At 38.0% G+C, this 15,145-nt stretch overlaps 2 protein-coding genes across 3 annotated transcripts; both read left to right on the forward strand.

Annotated features, from left to right (window-relative positions):
• Window positions 1-1,050: 1,050 nt before the first annotated feature.
• Window positions 1,051-4,939, forward strand: LOC112179047. Of its 2 annotated transcripts, none has more exons than XM_024317361.2 (10): window positions 1,051-1,342; window positions 1,568-1,695; window positions 1,837-1,908; window positions 2,004-2,149; window positions 2,239-2,353; window positions 2,438-2,518; window positions 2,942-3,076; window positions 3,949-4,036; window positions 4,234-4,347; window positions 4,523-4,939. In XM_024317361.2, exons 1-10 carry the CDS (start codon window positions 1,093-1,095, stop codon window positions 4,564-4,566), a joined length of 1,173 nt encoding a protein of 390 aa, XP_024173129.1. In that variant the 5' UTR covers window positions 1,051-1,092; the 3' UTR covers window positions 4,567-4,939. The 2 variants fall into 2 exon arrangements, with proteins under 2 accessions (XP_024173129.1, XP_024173130.1); XM_024317362.2 differs by having other exon boundaries at window positions 1,568-1,677.
• A 1,843-nt stretch (window positions 4,940-6,782) lies between these two features.
• Window positions 6,783-13,007, forward strand: LOC112176648 (probable methyltransferase PMT14). The gene is made up of 7 exons (XM_024314684.2): window positions 6,783-7,003; window positions 8,273-8,944; window positions 9,340-9,550; window positions 10,253-10,535; window positions 11,001-11,372; window positions 12,113-12,190; window positions 12,471-13,007. Exons 2-7 carry the CDS (start codon window positions 8,300-8,302, stop codon window positions 12,706-12,708), a joined length of 1,827 nt encoding a protein of 608 aa, XP_024170452.1. The 5' UTR covers window positions 6,783-7,003; window positions 8,273-8,299; the 3' UTR covers window positions 12,709-13,007.
• The last annotated feature ends 2,138 nt before the right edge of the window (window positions 13,008-15,145 follow it).

The following is a 15,145-nucleotide window of genomic DNA, read 5'->3' on the forward strand; positions in this document are numbered from 1 at the left end:
ATCCAAATTGAATAAATGCAATTCCATTTGAGATTGATTAATGTAAAAGGTCAGTAACCTGTTGCTTTGGGTTTTGAAGCCGAATTGGTGGTATTAATAGACTGCTTCTCCCCCACCGCCGCTCGCCTCCTCCCCCTCACACAAACAACCCGTCTCCTCCTTCGCACTCACTACGGCGTCATTTTCCCTCATCACCTTATCGAAGTCGAAACTTTGTAATCAAAATCGAAACTTTGTTTCATGATGTCGGATGGGTGAGGCAACCCGGGAGGACCTCCGGAGATCAACTACTTGAACTAGGCGGCGGTGAAGATGATGGAACCGCACGGCTGTGACCAATGATGTCGATGGGTTTGGTATTGCTGTCTTCGCCGACGGCGATGAGAGTCGATTTGATCGAGAGGTGTCTGAAGTGAGAGGGTTTGAGGGAGAACTTGAATCTGAGTAGCTCGTCGTCTCCTACGATGGAGTAGTCGGCCGTGATGGCCGAGAAGCCGCCAAGGAAGCTGTTGCCAGATCGACGACGGTAGTTTGGGTGAGGAGGCAGATTTGTGAGAGAGAGAGAGAGAGAGAGAGAGAGAGAGAGAGAGAGAGAGAGAGAGAGAGAGAGAGAGAGAGAGAGAGAGAGACCGATGAGTTTCAATTTAATTAATAGAGGCAAAACTGTCCATAGATGTTAGATTGAGTAAATGAGATTAAAAAACTTTTAGTGGAGTAAGTGGACAATTTTTAAGCTGAAATCGGGTAAGTGGTCACAGCCCCAAAAAATTAATCAAATATCAACGGTGAGTCATTATTTTAATTAATTTACAACTCAAAGATATTAATAATAATAAAAAATATTAAAAGTAGCTACTGAAATAATAAAATTAATTTCCTATAATACAAATAAATTATTTTATATCGATTCGATTTTGATCTTATTGATTTATCATAAACATTAACTGAAAACTGCACCGCAAGCGTGGATTCGGTTCGGTTTCTAACGGGCGAAATCGGGATTGTTCACCCGATCCATTTAACTCCTTCACCCTCTCGTTTTTATCTTTTCCCGATTTATTTACAGTAACACACAGACACACCTGAAACAAAATGTCTTCGACTCCAAAGAAGCGCCCTAAACCCAAACCCAGGCCTCACTCTTCTCCTTCTTCGATTCCATTACTCCTCGAACCTCCTCCGAGTCTCTTCCCCACCAAGGACGAGTTTCTCAGGCTCATAGCAGTCCTCGCCATCGCTACCTCCGTCGCTTTCACCTTCAATTTCTTCTACTCCGCTCTCTTCAACCCCTACTCCAAGCCCTTCTGCGATGGCCCCGACGACTCCCTCGACTTCATCTCCGGTAATTTTACTTCTCTTCTCAGTTTCCACCTCAATTTTCATTCCGTAATGCATCTCTGGCCTGGTTCAATGCCCTAAAACTCTGGTTTTTGTTCATTTTCTAGTTGCTGTAGTTTGAACTGTGGCTGCTGCATCAGCATTGTGTTGCAATGCTAGTTTTGAGCAATAGTTTTCGGTGTGATGCGTTTGGTTATACTGATAATACTTTCGAACCGATTGTTTACAGATTATTGTGAGCCGTGTCCGAGTCATGGACGATGCCATGAAGGCCAGTTGGAATGTGATCAAGGATATAAAAAGCATGGGAAGTTATGCGTAGAAGATGGAGTTATTCAGGACACGGCTACGAAACTTGTGGGTCCTGAAAATATCATCCTAGTGTTTTAGTATTTCGGACAAAATTTTGAATAAGCTATTTAGGAGTGTAGTGTGTTATATATCCGTAGGCTCATGTACGCATGTATATGTTTCTTATTTGCAATTTGTGTAATGCAGGTGGAAAGGGTAGAATTTCGTCTTTGTAAAGCGTATGCTGAATTTTTGTGCTATGGGACTGGAACAATTTGGGTGAGTTACTTTTCAAATCTTGCAAAATTGATCAGATTATGTCCGTATGGATAGTTTTGATTGACGTTGAATTTTTGTTTGTGTGGCGCTGACAGGTTGAACAGAATGACATATGGAATGACTTAGATAAGAATGAGCTGGCGGAACATGTTGGCTCAGACAATGCAATTTATATGTATGCAAAACAAAGGGCAATGGAGATGATTAATAAAATGTTGGACAGAAGGACAAATTCTCTGGGGTATGTCATTCCATTAAGAGGGAAGCTTGTCCAGTTCCTGAATGTGCTGTGGTTATCTTATTTTATGCTTACTTTCTCTGTGTGTGTAGGGTCAAAGAGTTGAAGTGTCCTGACATGCTAGCAGAACGCTACAAACCATCTTCCTGTCGCATCCGTCAATGGACCTCTGAGCATGCATTACTTATTTTTCCAGTTTGCGCAGCGGTATTCCATTCTAAAAGGCAACCTTTAATGCTTATGTTTTAGTATCACCATATTGAAGCTTGTTGACCGTATTAAGATCTCCAGCTTCTGGGATTGACGTTGTTACTTCGGAAATTCCACCAAAGGCAGTATCTATCGACTAGAGTTGACGAGCTTTACCAAGAGGTATACATTTCCCTCTTTCCTTTAATTATAAGGGACTTCTGCAGACAAGGTTTTCATATTTAGGTAGTCAGACATCCTGAGGTGTATCTCCTTTTGCACACTTATAATACTTATACATTTATACGTTTGCTTGCGTGTGAACGTTGGAGAAATATTAGAACTTCCACAAACATCAGAAGCTGACTCTGCTTAAATTTGAAAATTTTACAATGTAACCTACGTGACATTAATTCAACACACCGATGCACATTCATGTAAATTATTACCTTACATCTATATTAGACTAGAGTGATGCTCAATGATGCAGAACATAGATCTTTGCTATTTTAACTAAATAAACAGTTACACGTGCTTGTAAATTGTTGTGTTAAAATCAATGTTACACTGGAGTTGACATTTCAGTATCTTGTATTTACATCATAGATCTGTGAAGAGCTCGAGGAGAAAGCCTTGATGAATAGAGCGAATGATAAATGTGAACCATGGGTTGTTGCCTCTGCATTGCGTGATTCTCTTCTTTCCCTGAAAGAGAGGAAGAACCCTGTATTGTGGAAAAAGGTATTTTAATCTCTGTTTGGCTCTGATTTATGATTTATCACTTCAATCGTTACTTCCTTGTCCAACTGATCATGTACCAATGCATAATATTTCATTTATGAACTATCTGTATTTGAAGCAGTATTCTTTTACCAAACCAACCCGAAAAAGTAGTATGAGTGTATTTAACTACGTCATTGTTGTTTGTTCCAGCTACGTTCTGGGCTTGTGTATCAGCTTACTTTCATGGCTTGAGAAGTTGATCTCATTGCTCTCAATTTCACTCCAATTGACATTTAAGCATAAGACTTATTTGAAAGGTTTTGACCTTTGATTGATAATGTCTTTACTATTTTCTCCTAAAAGAAATAAAGCTTTTAATGTTTACAACTTTCATTTTGCTTTTTGAAAAGGAAAAAAAAAAAAAAAAAAAACATTCCCAAAAACAAAAACCAAAGGTAGAAAAGACAAAATACCAGGCCTGGCTGAGGTCCAATTGGATTGACCTTTGGCTTGTCCTGGGTTTTGGTTTGGTAGGTTCGGCTGGGTCACTTGGACCAATGATGATAACTTTATGTATATATTTTGTGCATGTGTTACAATCAGTTCTTACTAGTTCTACAAGGTAAAGCCCTACAATATACTTGGTGTAAATATGCAATTCATTTGTGCCATTCGTCCATATTAATATGTAAAATAATACTTGTGTTTACTTGCGTTAACAAGTTGTAATCAAGCTATGAAGTATCATTGTCCATAGTAAGAAATATGATATTGAAAACATGAATTAAGTTCAGTTTGCAGAGCATAAGTTAGTTAATTGGTTTAATTATTACCTATGGAAAATAATAGTGACAATATAGTTGAGTATGCTTCATCTGTGTTATGGGCAGGTAGAAGAGTTGATTCAGGAAGATTCCCGTGTGGATCGTTATCCAAAGTTGGTGAAAGGTGAATCAAAAGTAGTATGGGAATGGCAAGGTACGAAGGTGGAAATGATGTCGTCTATTCATGTGAATAGGGTGTCCTAGAATTTCCCTTTCTGTTAACATTTAGAGAAACAAAGTCTTAATTTGTGAAATTGTGAGCTTTTCTTGAAACAAAGGAAGTTGTGAATTCTTCTGAGACCATCAGTTCTGTGCAATCAACTCTCTCTTGCTGACTCTCATTTTGTGCAGTTGAAGGATCTTTGAGCTCTTCGAGGAAAAGTAGAAAGGGTGAGGCTAGCAAATTGAAGTCCAGCAAAGGTACAGAAAGAAGTCCTGATCAACATCTCCATTCACTCAAGGCTGGTAAGTCTCGAACAAGTTTCTATTTTTGATTCAAAATTGTTTACCTGTTTCCATCAACTAATTAATTCTCACTCCCAGCTTGCACCTGGTATGATCATTTTGTTTCAAAATTAGTTGTTTGTCTCAATCTACTATAACTATAATTGATGTCTTTTGGACCCCACTTTTCATACAGACCAAAGGCAATTGAATTTTGATACAACGATGTTGAGGCAGTGACTATTATTCTATCAGGCAAGGTGATCTTTTGTCTCTGTAAGGTAATTCATTAGGAGATGTATGACAAACTGTAAATTTGTAACGGGATATAGATCAAGATGTCTGATTAGATATGATTAACTGTTTGATGTAAGAATACAGTGGCAAGTCCCGCTAGTCTTTTTCCATCATTCAGATCCAAATAGTTGAATGTATTCATATCAGGTTTACTTTCCGTTTGTTTATCCATGAGTGTTAATCAGATAGAGCATACCAATGGCTGAGGGCTGGCAGCAATACACTGAAATGAAAAGTTTATTCTTCTGCTGTACTTTTCATGTACTGTAAATGTGATGCAACATTTAACCTATGCTTATCACAACTTCGTTTGTCACTATCATCTTTTCTTTCAATCAATTGAAAGAAAAGGATAGGTTTTGTTTTTTTTTTTCCTCCTAGTTTGTTATTTTTATACGGAGCTGGATTTGAACTTGCGACATTCAAATGTTCAATAATAGAATAGACACCAGTAAACCAGAGCCAGTTGGTAAAAGATTTTCTCAAAAGCAAAACCATATCATAGCAAAATCAGTATATGAAGTTATTTCGCGTGTACATTCTGCCAATTGAAACCAAACCTGTTATAACTCTTGTGTCTTCACCATTCGGTGACCAGCCTATCTCCTAAACTGGTTCGACGCCCCGGTCTTCCGCATCGGAGACTAAGAAAGAAGGCCACCGGCAAACGCTGCCCGACCCTAGGTCCAAAGAGACCTGAAAACTAGTATCAAATGTGTCGGTACTGGTTTGGTGACAGTGAAGGGCATTGGATCCAACTGCCAACGTGCTAGTATTTATTATTTCTTTGGATTTGTATGGGATGATTTCATGGCATGACCATGACCCTAAACAGCTACATTAATTTCATATCCATTTCAAATTAGGATCCTTTAAACTATTAAAGAGGAAGGGCGGGTGTCATATCTTCGTCCTACCTTAATTACATTACATGGACAATTACTCTACGCAGAGGTGGGTTAGATCTCATGTATGGGATTATGGAGGTCATGTGGCCACATGTTTTCAAGTACATGTCGGTTGGTTTTATCTACCGGCATCTGACGATGAATGAGTGAGATCTCTCCTCATGCTCTCCAATGAGAAATTTTACTCATAATTGTAATTAACAGCTTAAATAAGGTGATTTTCTAAATTTTGAGAAAGGACGCAAGTGATTTTAAGTACTGAACTAGTCTATTCATAAAGGCTATGTGCAAATTTATGGAGATGATATCGGTTTCTCATCCACATTCGGAGTTAGGCGGGCTGTGTCCTGGAAACTGGCGAGATCGTTGCGCAGGTCATGGTGGATGCTTCCACCTCAGCCGATATACTTACCAGAGTTGCTCGTTAAGACATTTTTTGCTTGAGTGACACACATTTGGTCAATAGTATTCACTCTAAACTCCAAACAAAGAACTTGTTGCTATGCCTTCTTCGAGGCACACTTTTTTTAAAGTAAGGCTTACAATTTAATTTCTACGTTGTAGATTGTGTACATTTTTATTATTGTATTTTCAATAAAATGTGTCGTAATGTGTAATATTTTATCGTTAAATTGACTAATAATACTAGATGAACTATCTTTTTTAGTACTACTTGCATTTCACCTTATGTAGTATCTGATATACAACAAAAAAAAAAAACGAAGTCGAAAAACATAATAATTCAACTATCACAATTGGTAAATCAATGGGCAGGGTCTTTTTTTTTGTTACATTGAAAAGAAAATCAAACTCTTCATTTAATTTAATTTGAATCTAATTCTTTTGAAGAGGACAAGACACTTTTTTTTATATTTTTTTTTATCCAAATCAGCCAATTAAGATTGACCATAACTCCATGAGTTTGACACCTTAACAAGATATTGAATTGGAGATTCTTGTTCAAATTATACGTCAATCAACATGAACGCGGTAACGAATTCATTGACACCTTTCTCGTTCACCTTTGTTCTTCTTCATATTATTATTTTTCTCCCTTTTAGAGTTTTAGATCTGTCCTTTATTAATTATTTACTTTTTAACACTTTAATCCTGGAAGGCAACGGGTCATTGCATGCTCCGGTGTGTAGTGCGTCACTGCTCTGTCGGCGGATTTTTTCAACCAAGCAAGCAAGTCCACTGTCCACCCACAGACCACGGTTGAAAACTTGAAATTCTTCTCCCCTATATCTCTCTCTACGTGTATAAACCCAAAATTCTCTCCTACTCAAACACTACCTGTCTCACACTCCCCTCATTCTCTCTCTCCCTCTCTCTCTCTCTCTCTCTCACTTAGCCACTACTAGCCTTGTGGGGGATGTAGAGTGAAATAGTAGGGAGCTTCAAATTCCATTAGACCCACTTGGGCTCTCATCTCTCTCACACCCATCAAAGAGCTCTCTGACCCATCTCAGGTTTGAAAACTTGATGCATCTATATGTTATGTTCTTTCCATGTTGTCTTTAAATACCGTGTTCTGTTTTCCCATTGGGTTCTGTGTCTCAAGATCCGTGCTTGCATTGCTTTTCTTTTTGGGTTTTGTGGGAAAGAGTGATCTTTGTTTCATTTGTTCTTGTATTTCTGGGCTCAAAGGTTTTCAATTTAGGCATGGATTTCTTTGTGTGTACATCTTGGTTCATGTCAAGAGTTTTCCTTTTTAGGTGAGAAAGGACTTGACATTAATGATCCAAGATTTAAGGCAATGGGTGATCATTGATCTTTCTATTTTTGGCCTTGAGGTTGTAATTGTTGGTCCCAAATTGAAAAAGAAAATAATAATCCATTGGAAAGATTAATCCTTGATTTGATCCAATCAGCCAACTGGCCAGCAAATCTACAAGCTAGATTACTGATTTGGATTTCATCCTATTCCTTACATCACTTCATCCAATCATGTTATGAGTTCAGACTTCTCTGTAAGTGAATCTAGTTACTGCTTTCAAGTCCTGAGCTATAAGTGCATGTGGAAGTCTTGCTCTATGAGCTTTGCACTCTGGAGGGCTATCTGCTTTTTTTGTTCCTTTAGTTATGCTTCTCCATCGTTTTTCAGGTCTAAACTTTGACTTTCTTTTGTATGCCAAGGTTTAGAGAGAAGGAAGCTTATGTGATTGTTGTCAGGAAGATGAAAGGGACCCAGTGTATATTTATAAAAAAAATGTTCTGGAAACCTATATTTTGCTTCTCATGTGTTATTTTGAAGCTTTCATTTTCTACAATGGTTTTGACTGTTCATCCCAATTCCCAACTCCTCAAATTTTTTTTTTGTCCGATAGAATTGCTTGTGAATATTTGACAACCATTGAGATTTTCATAGAGACTAGTTTTTATGCTAAGATATTTAGGATTGCCCAGTACCCTTTGGTGAGTTTGGTCTAGTGGCATAGTCTCATCTTCATAAGTGGACCTTGCGAGTTCGACTCACGAAATACTAGTTGTAGCATTTAAGTTGTTTATTTGATCAAAAAAGAAAGAAAAAGATATTTAGGATTAAAAGTCTGAGGATAAAGACTGCAACTTGACTGGACACCATACTTGGTAACCATTACTGAAGTGACTGACAATTTGTCTCTTTTTTTCTTTTTTCTTTTTAATATTTATATCAGACTCTTGGGTAGCTAAATAACTACTATATTAGACCTGATATACTTCAAATAATCCCTCTAAGTTACTTGTTATTGGTGTAGGTTTGAGGGAATTTTCTCAACAATATTATGGGGTCTAAGCAGAATCCTCCAGGAAACAGAACAAGACGCACATTGTCTATATTTGTTGTGATTGCTCTGTGCTGTTTCTTCTACCTTCTTGGAGCATGGCAAAAGAGTGGTTTGGGCAAAGCAGATAAGATAGCATTCGAAGTACCCAAGCAGACTGAGTGCAATGTCTTTAGTACTAATTTGAACTTTGAAACGCATCACAATGACGTGGAGATAATCGAACGCTCTGAACCAAAGGCCAAGGAGTTCAAGCCTTGTGATCCTCAGTACAGGGATTATACTCCTTGCCAAGAGCAAGACCGAGCAATGAAGTTCCCAAGGGAAAATATGGTATACAGGGAAAGACATTGTCCCCCAGAAGAGGAAAAATTGCACTGTCTTATTCCAGCACCCAAAGGGTATATTACTCCATTTCCCTGGCCTAAAAGCCGTGACTATGCCCACTATGCTAATGTCCCTTATAAACACCTGGCAGTTGAGAAAGCTGTTCAGAACTGGGTAGAGTTTCAGGGTAATGTTTTTAAATTCCCAGGTGGAGGAACAATGTTCCCTCACGGTGCTGATGCATATATTGATGAACTTGCATCAGTTATTCCAATTGCAGATGGCTCTGTGAGAACAGCATTGGATACTGGATGTGGGGTATGTTGGTTTTCTAAACTAAATAGGTTCTACTATTTTTTGCATGTGCATGTTTCATTCCTTCATTTGGGCATTTGGTCATCTATGTTTAGTTGTTCCTCAACTTCCTTCAGTCTCCTCCATATATTATTTAAGACCCTGCTCCTTTCAAAAACACAATAGTTAGGTAGATGTAATATTGCTTACACATATCTACAAACACAAATGCACTTTCATTTTGTGAGGTGGTTTGATGTCTCGGTGGATATAATGCATATGTAATTAGATAATGCATATGTAATTAGATAATGCATATGTAACTAGATTTTGTATCTGAGCTCTCTATGTAGTTGTTCACACACAGCAAGTTCTTTTGTTTAGTCATGGTTGTCCTAATGAGACCGACTGTGACACAGGTTGCAAGCTGGGGTGCATACTTGCTGAAGAGAAATATATTAGCTATGTCATTTGCACCAAAGGACAATCATGAAGCACAAGTTCAGTTTGCATTGGAGCGAGGTGTGCCTGCAGTTATTGGTGTTCTTGGATCAATACGTCTTCCATACCCATCTAGGGCCTTTGATATGTCTCAGTGCTCTCGATGTCTGATTCCATGGGCTGCTAATGGTAAGATATTGGAGCAACCAACAATAAGATTGAGCTCACACATCTTGATTCTTTAGTTTCTCTATTATTTAAGACTTTAAGACCCCTGGAAATAGAAAAGCGTATGCATATCTATTTCCATGCTCAAAATGATACGGTCACATGAATTGTTGTGAACTTGTCTGAGCTCTCAAAATTAACCACTGAGATAACTTTGGAGTTGCTTGGTACACATGTACACTTGCATTCTATTTGTATCAACGTTAACTGATATGCAAAGTTTCATTTCAAAGTGTATTTTGCAACGTAACTTAATGTTTTTCCCAAGGTTTTAAATTAAATGTTGTTAAGTTTTGACACTGATTATTTGGTGGCATCTTACACAGATGACTGTTGGCCTAGTTAGGAAACCCTTTAAAATTTCCATTTTTCCAAGTTTATTTTTGGTTAAATACCAATAAAAAGAAAAGATTTCTTTTGGTTGATTGAATTCCTCAATCAATCATTCCCTGTTGACTTAGTGGGCTTTTGATTGTAGTTGGGTTTTTAACCATCTTTTCCTGCGTTTCTTATTTTATTCTTAGTATAGGTATACCAGACTGAGATAACATTGATTCATGTATTTATATGCATGATTGGATTTGCGTCTGCAAATTGTTTCTCTAACAAATGTCTCTGAAAGTGGTGGAAGTTTATTATTTATACATTAATGTTTGTGTTCAGATGGGATGTACCTAAAAGAAGTTGACCGGGTCCTTAGACCTGGGGGATATTGGATCTTGTCTGGACCTCCAATTAATTGGAAGACTTACTACAAAACGTGGAAGAGGTCTAAGGAGGATGTCCAGGGAGAGCAAAGGAAGATTGAAGAACTAGCTGAAAGTCTGTGTTGGGAGAAAAAGTACGAGAAAGGAGATATTGCCATCTGGAAGAAGAAAGCTAATACGAAATCCTGCAAAAGAGAGTCTGTCAATATATGCCGAACAAAGGATGCTGATGATGTCTGGTAAGTCACCATGCACTGTGGTGTCTCTTAATTACCTCTCTAATATCCATTGAAGGGGCCTTCTTTGTTGTGGTTTCTCTTGATTACTTCTCTATTATCATAATCCATTGAATGAGCCTTGTTTGTGTTCTTGTAACTTTTTAATCAGGTAGTTTTCATGGATAAGTCTGGTTGTTCCTGAACTTTAAGTCTGCTGGTACAATCATACAATGCATCATTTGCAATTTTCAATCCTCTTCATTGGCATTGCTTCTTTATTGTAATTTTTTCTACTAGGGGTGTACTGTACATTTTTTCTGTGTCCTATTCAATTCATTTCAAGCATATTTGAAAAAATCTACTTCAGTTATCAAAGATAAACTTTGTTTGCTGTTTTTTATTTTTATTTTTTCCCTTCTTAAATCTCTTAATCTAAAGTTCTCACACTGCCTTCCTAATTCTTAGCTTGGTGTCGTCTTTTTTCAGGTACAAGAAAATGGACACATGCGTAACCCCTCCCAGTGCAAATGAAGTACCTGTGGGGCAGGTGAAGTTTCCTGCAAGGCTTTATGCAGTCCCTCCTCGAATAGCTAATGGATTAGTTGCAGGGGTGACAACTGAATCTTATCAAGAAGACATTAAACTTTGGAAAAAGCAAGTAAATTCGTACAAAAGAATCAACAAATTAATTGGCACTACAAGATATAGGAATGTGATGGATATGAATGCTGGCCTGGGAGGATTTGCAGCAGCCCTTGAATCACGGAAGTCTTGGGTTATGAATGTTGTACCCTCAATAGCAAAGAACACTTTAGGTGTTGTTTATGAGAGAGGTCTAATCGGCATATACCATGACTGGTAATGTTAATCCCTGCTCCCTTTCTGTCATATTTTTGTTCCAACTTATAAGTGCATGGTCTCTCTCAACTCAAAAAAAAAATAAAAATAAAAATAATAATAATATATATATATATATTATATTATATATCCACATCTTGACCTTTCAGTTTTTAGGTACTAGTGTATAGATCATCTCTGCAAATTTTCAGCCAAATTGATGATCGTTAAGGTATCTAACTCGCTTAAACCAATGGACGGACTGAATCTATCAACCTGAACCGTACTAGCTTTAAGCCAATTATCAATGCCTTAACGATCATCATTTTGGCTGAAAATTTGCAGAGACGATCTATACACTAGTACCTAAAAACTGAATGGTCGAGATGTGGATGTGCAACTGAAAAGTGACTCAAAACTCAAACTTCACACGTTAATTTTCAAAGCGGAGCTCCGCTCTGGATAGGATCTGTATATATATATATATATATATATATATAGTCTCCATCAGAACCTATTAACCTTGGGTCTTTGATGACCCATAATATTGATGCTAATGTTAATTTGGCTTTTCCATCAACAACATTGGAATTGATTTTTTTTTTTTTTTTTTCCAAAAGAGAAAGTATAGCGTTAAAGAGCCTTGATTCATGCAAGCATTGCCAGTTTAACCTCAAGCAATTATTCCCCTATAACGAAGGACATATCTGCTTGCTAGTTTCTAATTCCAACTTATACGAAGACAAAATTCTCAATTTCAGGTGTGAAGGCTTCTCTACATATCCAAGGACATATGACCTTATTCATGCCAGTGGGGTGTTCAGCTTGTACAGGAATGAGTAAGTATCATCACTTCTTCCAGCGTGATTGCAACGTGATATTTTCTAATGATATAGCAATTATAACATGGGATTTAATATCTTCTTATGATAAGTAGTTTGTTTGTTTCTTTGTTTTTTTTTTTTGGCAAACTTAATAAGGTAAATCATCTAATTCTTAATAGAATAAATAATTTTGATTAGATAGAGTTTGCTTTAAAGCTAGAACGTTGTTATATGAGGCATATCCCAATGTCCTAATTGATACATGATTTATGATTATATGTAATCTATCAAGCAGGTGTGAAGCGGAAGACATCCTGTTGGAGATGGATCGCATCTTGCGGCCTGAAGGGACAGTCATCTTAAGGGATGAGGTCGATGTCCTGAACAAGGTGAAGAAGATTGCTGGGGGTATGAGATGGGATACCAAAATGATGGACCATGAGGATGGACCTCTTGTACCTGAGAAGATACTGGTTGTTGTTAAACAGTACTGGGTTGAAAACAGCGGAAACAGCACATCCAGTGATGACTAACCATACTATCATTTGGTTGCGAGTGAAATAGGACATACACCACGGAAGGATAGCTGGGGACTAAAGAGTTCTGATCCTTAAAGATGAATGTGTACTGTAATTTGTAACTTTGTATTACTGATGAATGATTGAGAATAGAGCGCATTTATTTCCCTAGCTATTTCTCCTGGTTTGACAGGGAAAAGGATGCAGGGATGTTGAATAATTAGTTCAAGAATGTCTACAGATTATTTGAAGCAAAATAGAACACAATTCATATAAATGTTTTGTTCTTAATTGGCTAATTGAAAAGTTTGTTCTCTTCCTAGCTTTCTTATCTCAATATTACATATTTTTGTTTTGGCTGGAGAAACAAAGGAAATTACATGGAGAACCCCTGCTGTAATCCACATCAAGTTTGTCAAAGCAGAAAGCATTATTTGCTGTGGTAGGCAGAAGCCGCAGAATACTAAACCAAATCCTATCTTCTGTGATCTCGTGCCCTATGATTCCCATGGCATCCGCTACTCCATTAGGTTCTTTATAGATGTAGTTTGCTTAAAAGAAATGGACTCAAAGTGAAGTTCCTCATTATGGTGTGAGCAGGAAGGATGACTCGTGAATTTAGAGTTTGACAACAGCAACTCAACATATATATAGTGATTACTGCTTCTGAGAATCTTCTATAAGACTGACAAATTTGCACTATTAAGCGCGCGCGCACTGACGTAAGATATACTACAAAAAAAAAAAAAAAATTAATCAGGATACAAATCTGGACAAATGAGAGACATGGCATCTTGTTCAAAAAAAGGTTTAAGCTTAAGCCAGGCTTAGGGTTTTGATGGCTGACCACCCACTTGGTATGGGCACAGTGGACAGACATGATTGTTCTTGAGCCACTTGACAATGCAATCTCCATGGAAATGGTGTGAGCAGGCAAGCGAGTAACAACCCTCGAAGGCGGGGGCGCTTCGATCTCTTGCTCGCAGTGGCTTCTTGGTGATGGTGCAGCGGCTTTCCAGTCCAATTAAGCAGCCTCTTGCTCCTCCTCGTGGGTTGTTTGACTTGTTTCTAGTCTCCTCCTCCATCATTTAGGTCCTTCATGCAAATAACCAAGACGACGTCCCTCAATCAGCTATCAACTCTCACTTTCTCCAAACCTTCCATCGACGATATCGCATCGTCTAGATTCTAGATAGGCAGAGGCAGCGGCAGCAGAACAAAAATGATGATCATTCACTTCCAATATCTCCACATTGTTGAAGGAAATCGACTTATGTGTGACTAATCCAAACTAGGATTAATTAGTTCCATGATTGTAATAGGAAAGAATGTTCTAGAATTCCTAGTCCTATTCGTAATAGTTTTCCTTGTAACATTAGAACATGTACTTTGTAATCCCTATATATAGGGCTCCTACTCTCAATAATGATATCCACAATTCTCTCATCAATCTCTCTCAAATCTCTCATTCTTAAACACGTTATCAGCACGAGCCCTAACCCTGAAATCAAAAACCAAAAACCAAAAACCACAAGAAAATTCCTTGCACCTATCCCACGCTAGCCGCTCCACCACTGTTGAAACTCACCGTCGTTGCCCTCCTACAGCATCACCACACGCCTGCTGCCCCTGCAGCACCGCCGCACGCCCATTGCATCATTCTCCTCCCACTTTCTCCTCTCATTCCTGTGCATATCAGTCTATTTGCAAGCCCCGAAACATCCAGTTCGGAACCTCTGATCAAAATTCTTCCTTCATCAAAGTTGTTCGACTCTGTCTCTTCTATCTGACTTCCAAATTTCAGCCCTATTGGAGTCTTTTTGAGACCTATACACAATTGAAGTGGGAGCTGTTTAGAAGCAAATCTACTCCGAATTTCAACAAGTAAGTTTTTAAGATTAAAGTTTCTGCTTTTGAAATTTACTTTCTTCTTCTTTTCTTGGGGACTTGCAACCTCCCTTCTTCTACATCCCACCTTTCTTGTAACGTAGGTTCGATTCTCAAAGCGGAACCGTAGAGAGTTCACGCTATATACAAACTAAGAGTGTTCGTAAAACACTGACTAAGAGCGTTCGTGAGCATCGAAATATTACTGAACTAAGAGCGTTCGTAAGCATCAAAATTTGACCATTTAAACGTCATTGTTTCGATCTAAATCCAAACTTTGGAAACTATTGTCAACAAAGACATTGGTTATAACTCTTTCACAACAAGACTCACCCAAATTAAGCGTGATGTCTAGGAAAATAGTTGAGATAAGTGGTACTTAAGCGAGCTTTGCTCCACCAACATCTCCTCTTACTTTCCTGGTCATGCTTAATTGGAGTTACCGAAACGATTGAGTAATTACTACTTGTCTAAAGCTTGTTTTGGATTAAAATTTTGATCTAGAAACTTTGACATAATCATTGGCTTTCATTGAAGTAAAGTATCAATTTTGGTTTGAACTTTA

This window comes from Rosa chinensis, chromosome 7, assembly GCF_002994745.2.
Source record: "Rosa chinensis cultivar Old Blush chromosome 7, RchiOBHm-V2, whole genome shotgun sequence".
Classification (NCBI taxonomy): domain Eukaryota; kingdom Viridiplantae; phylum Streptophyta; class Magnoliopsida; order Rosales; family Rosaceae; genus Rosa; species Rosa chinensis.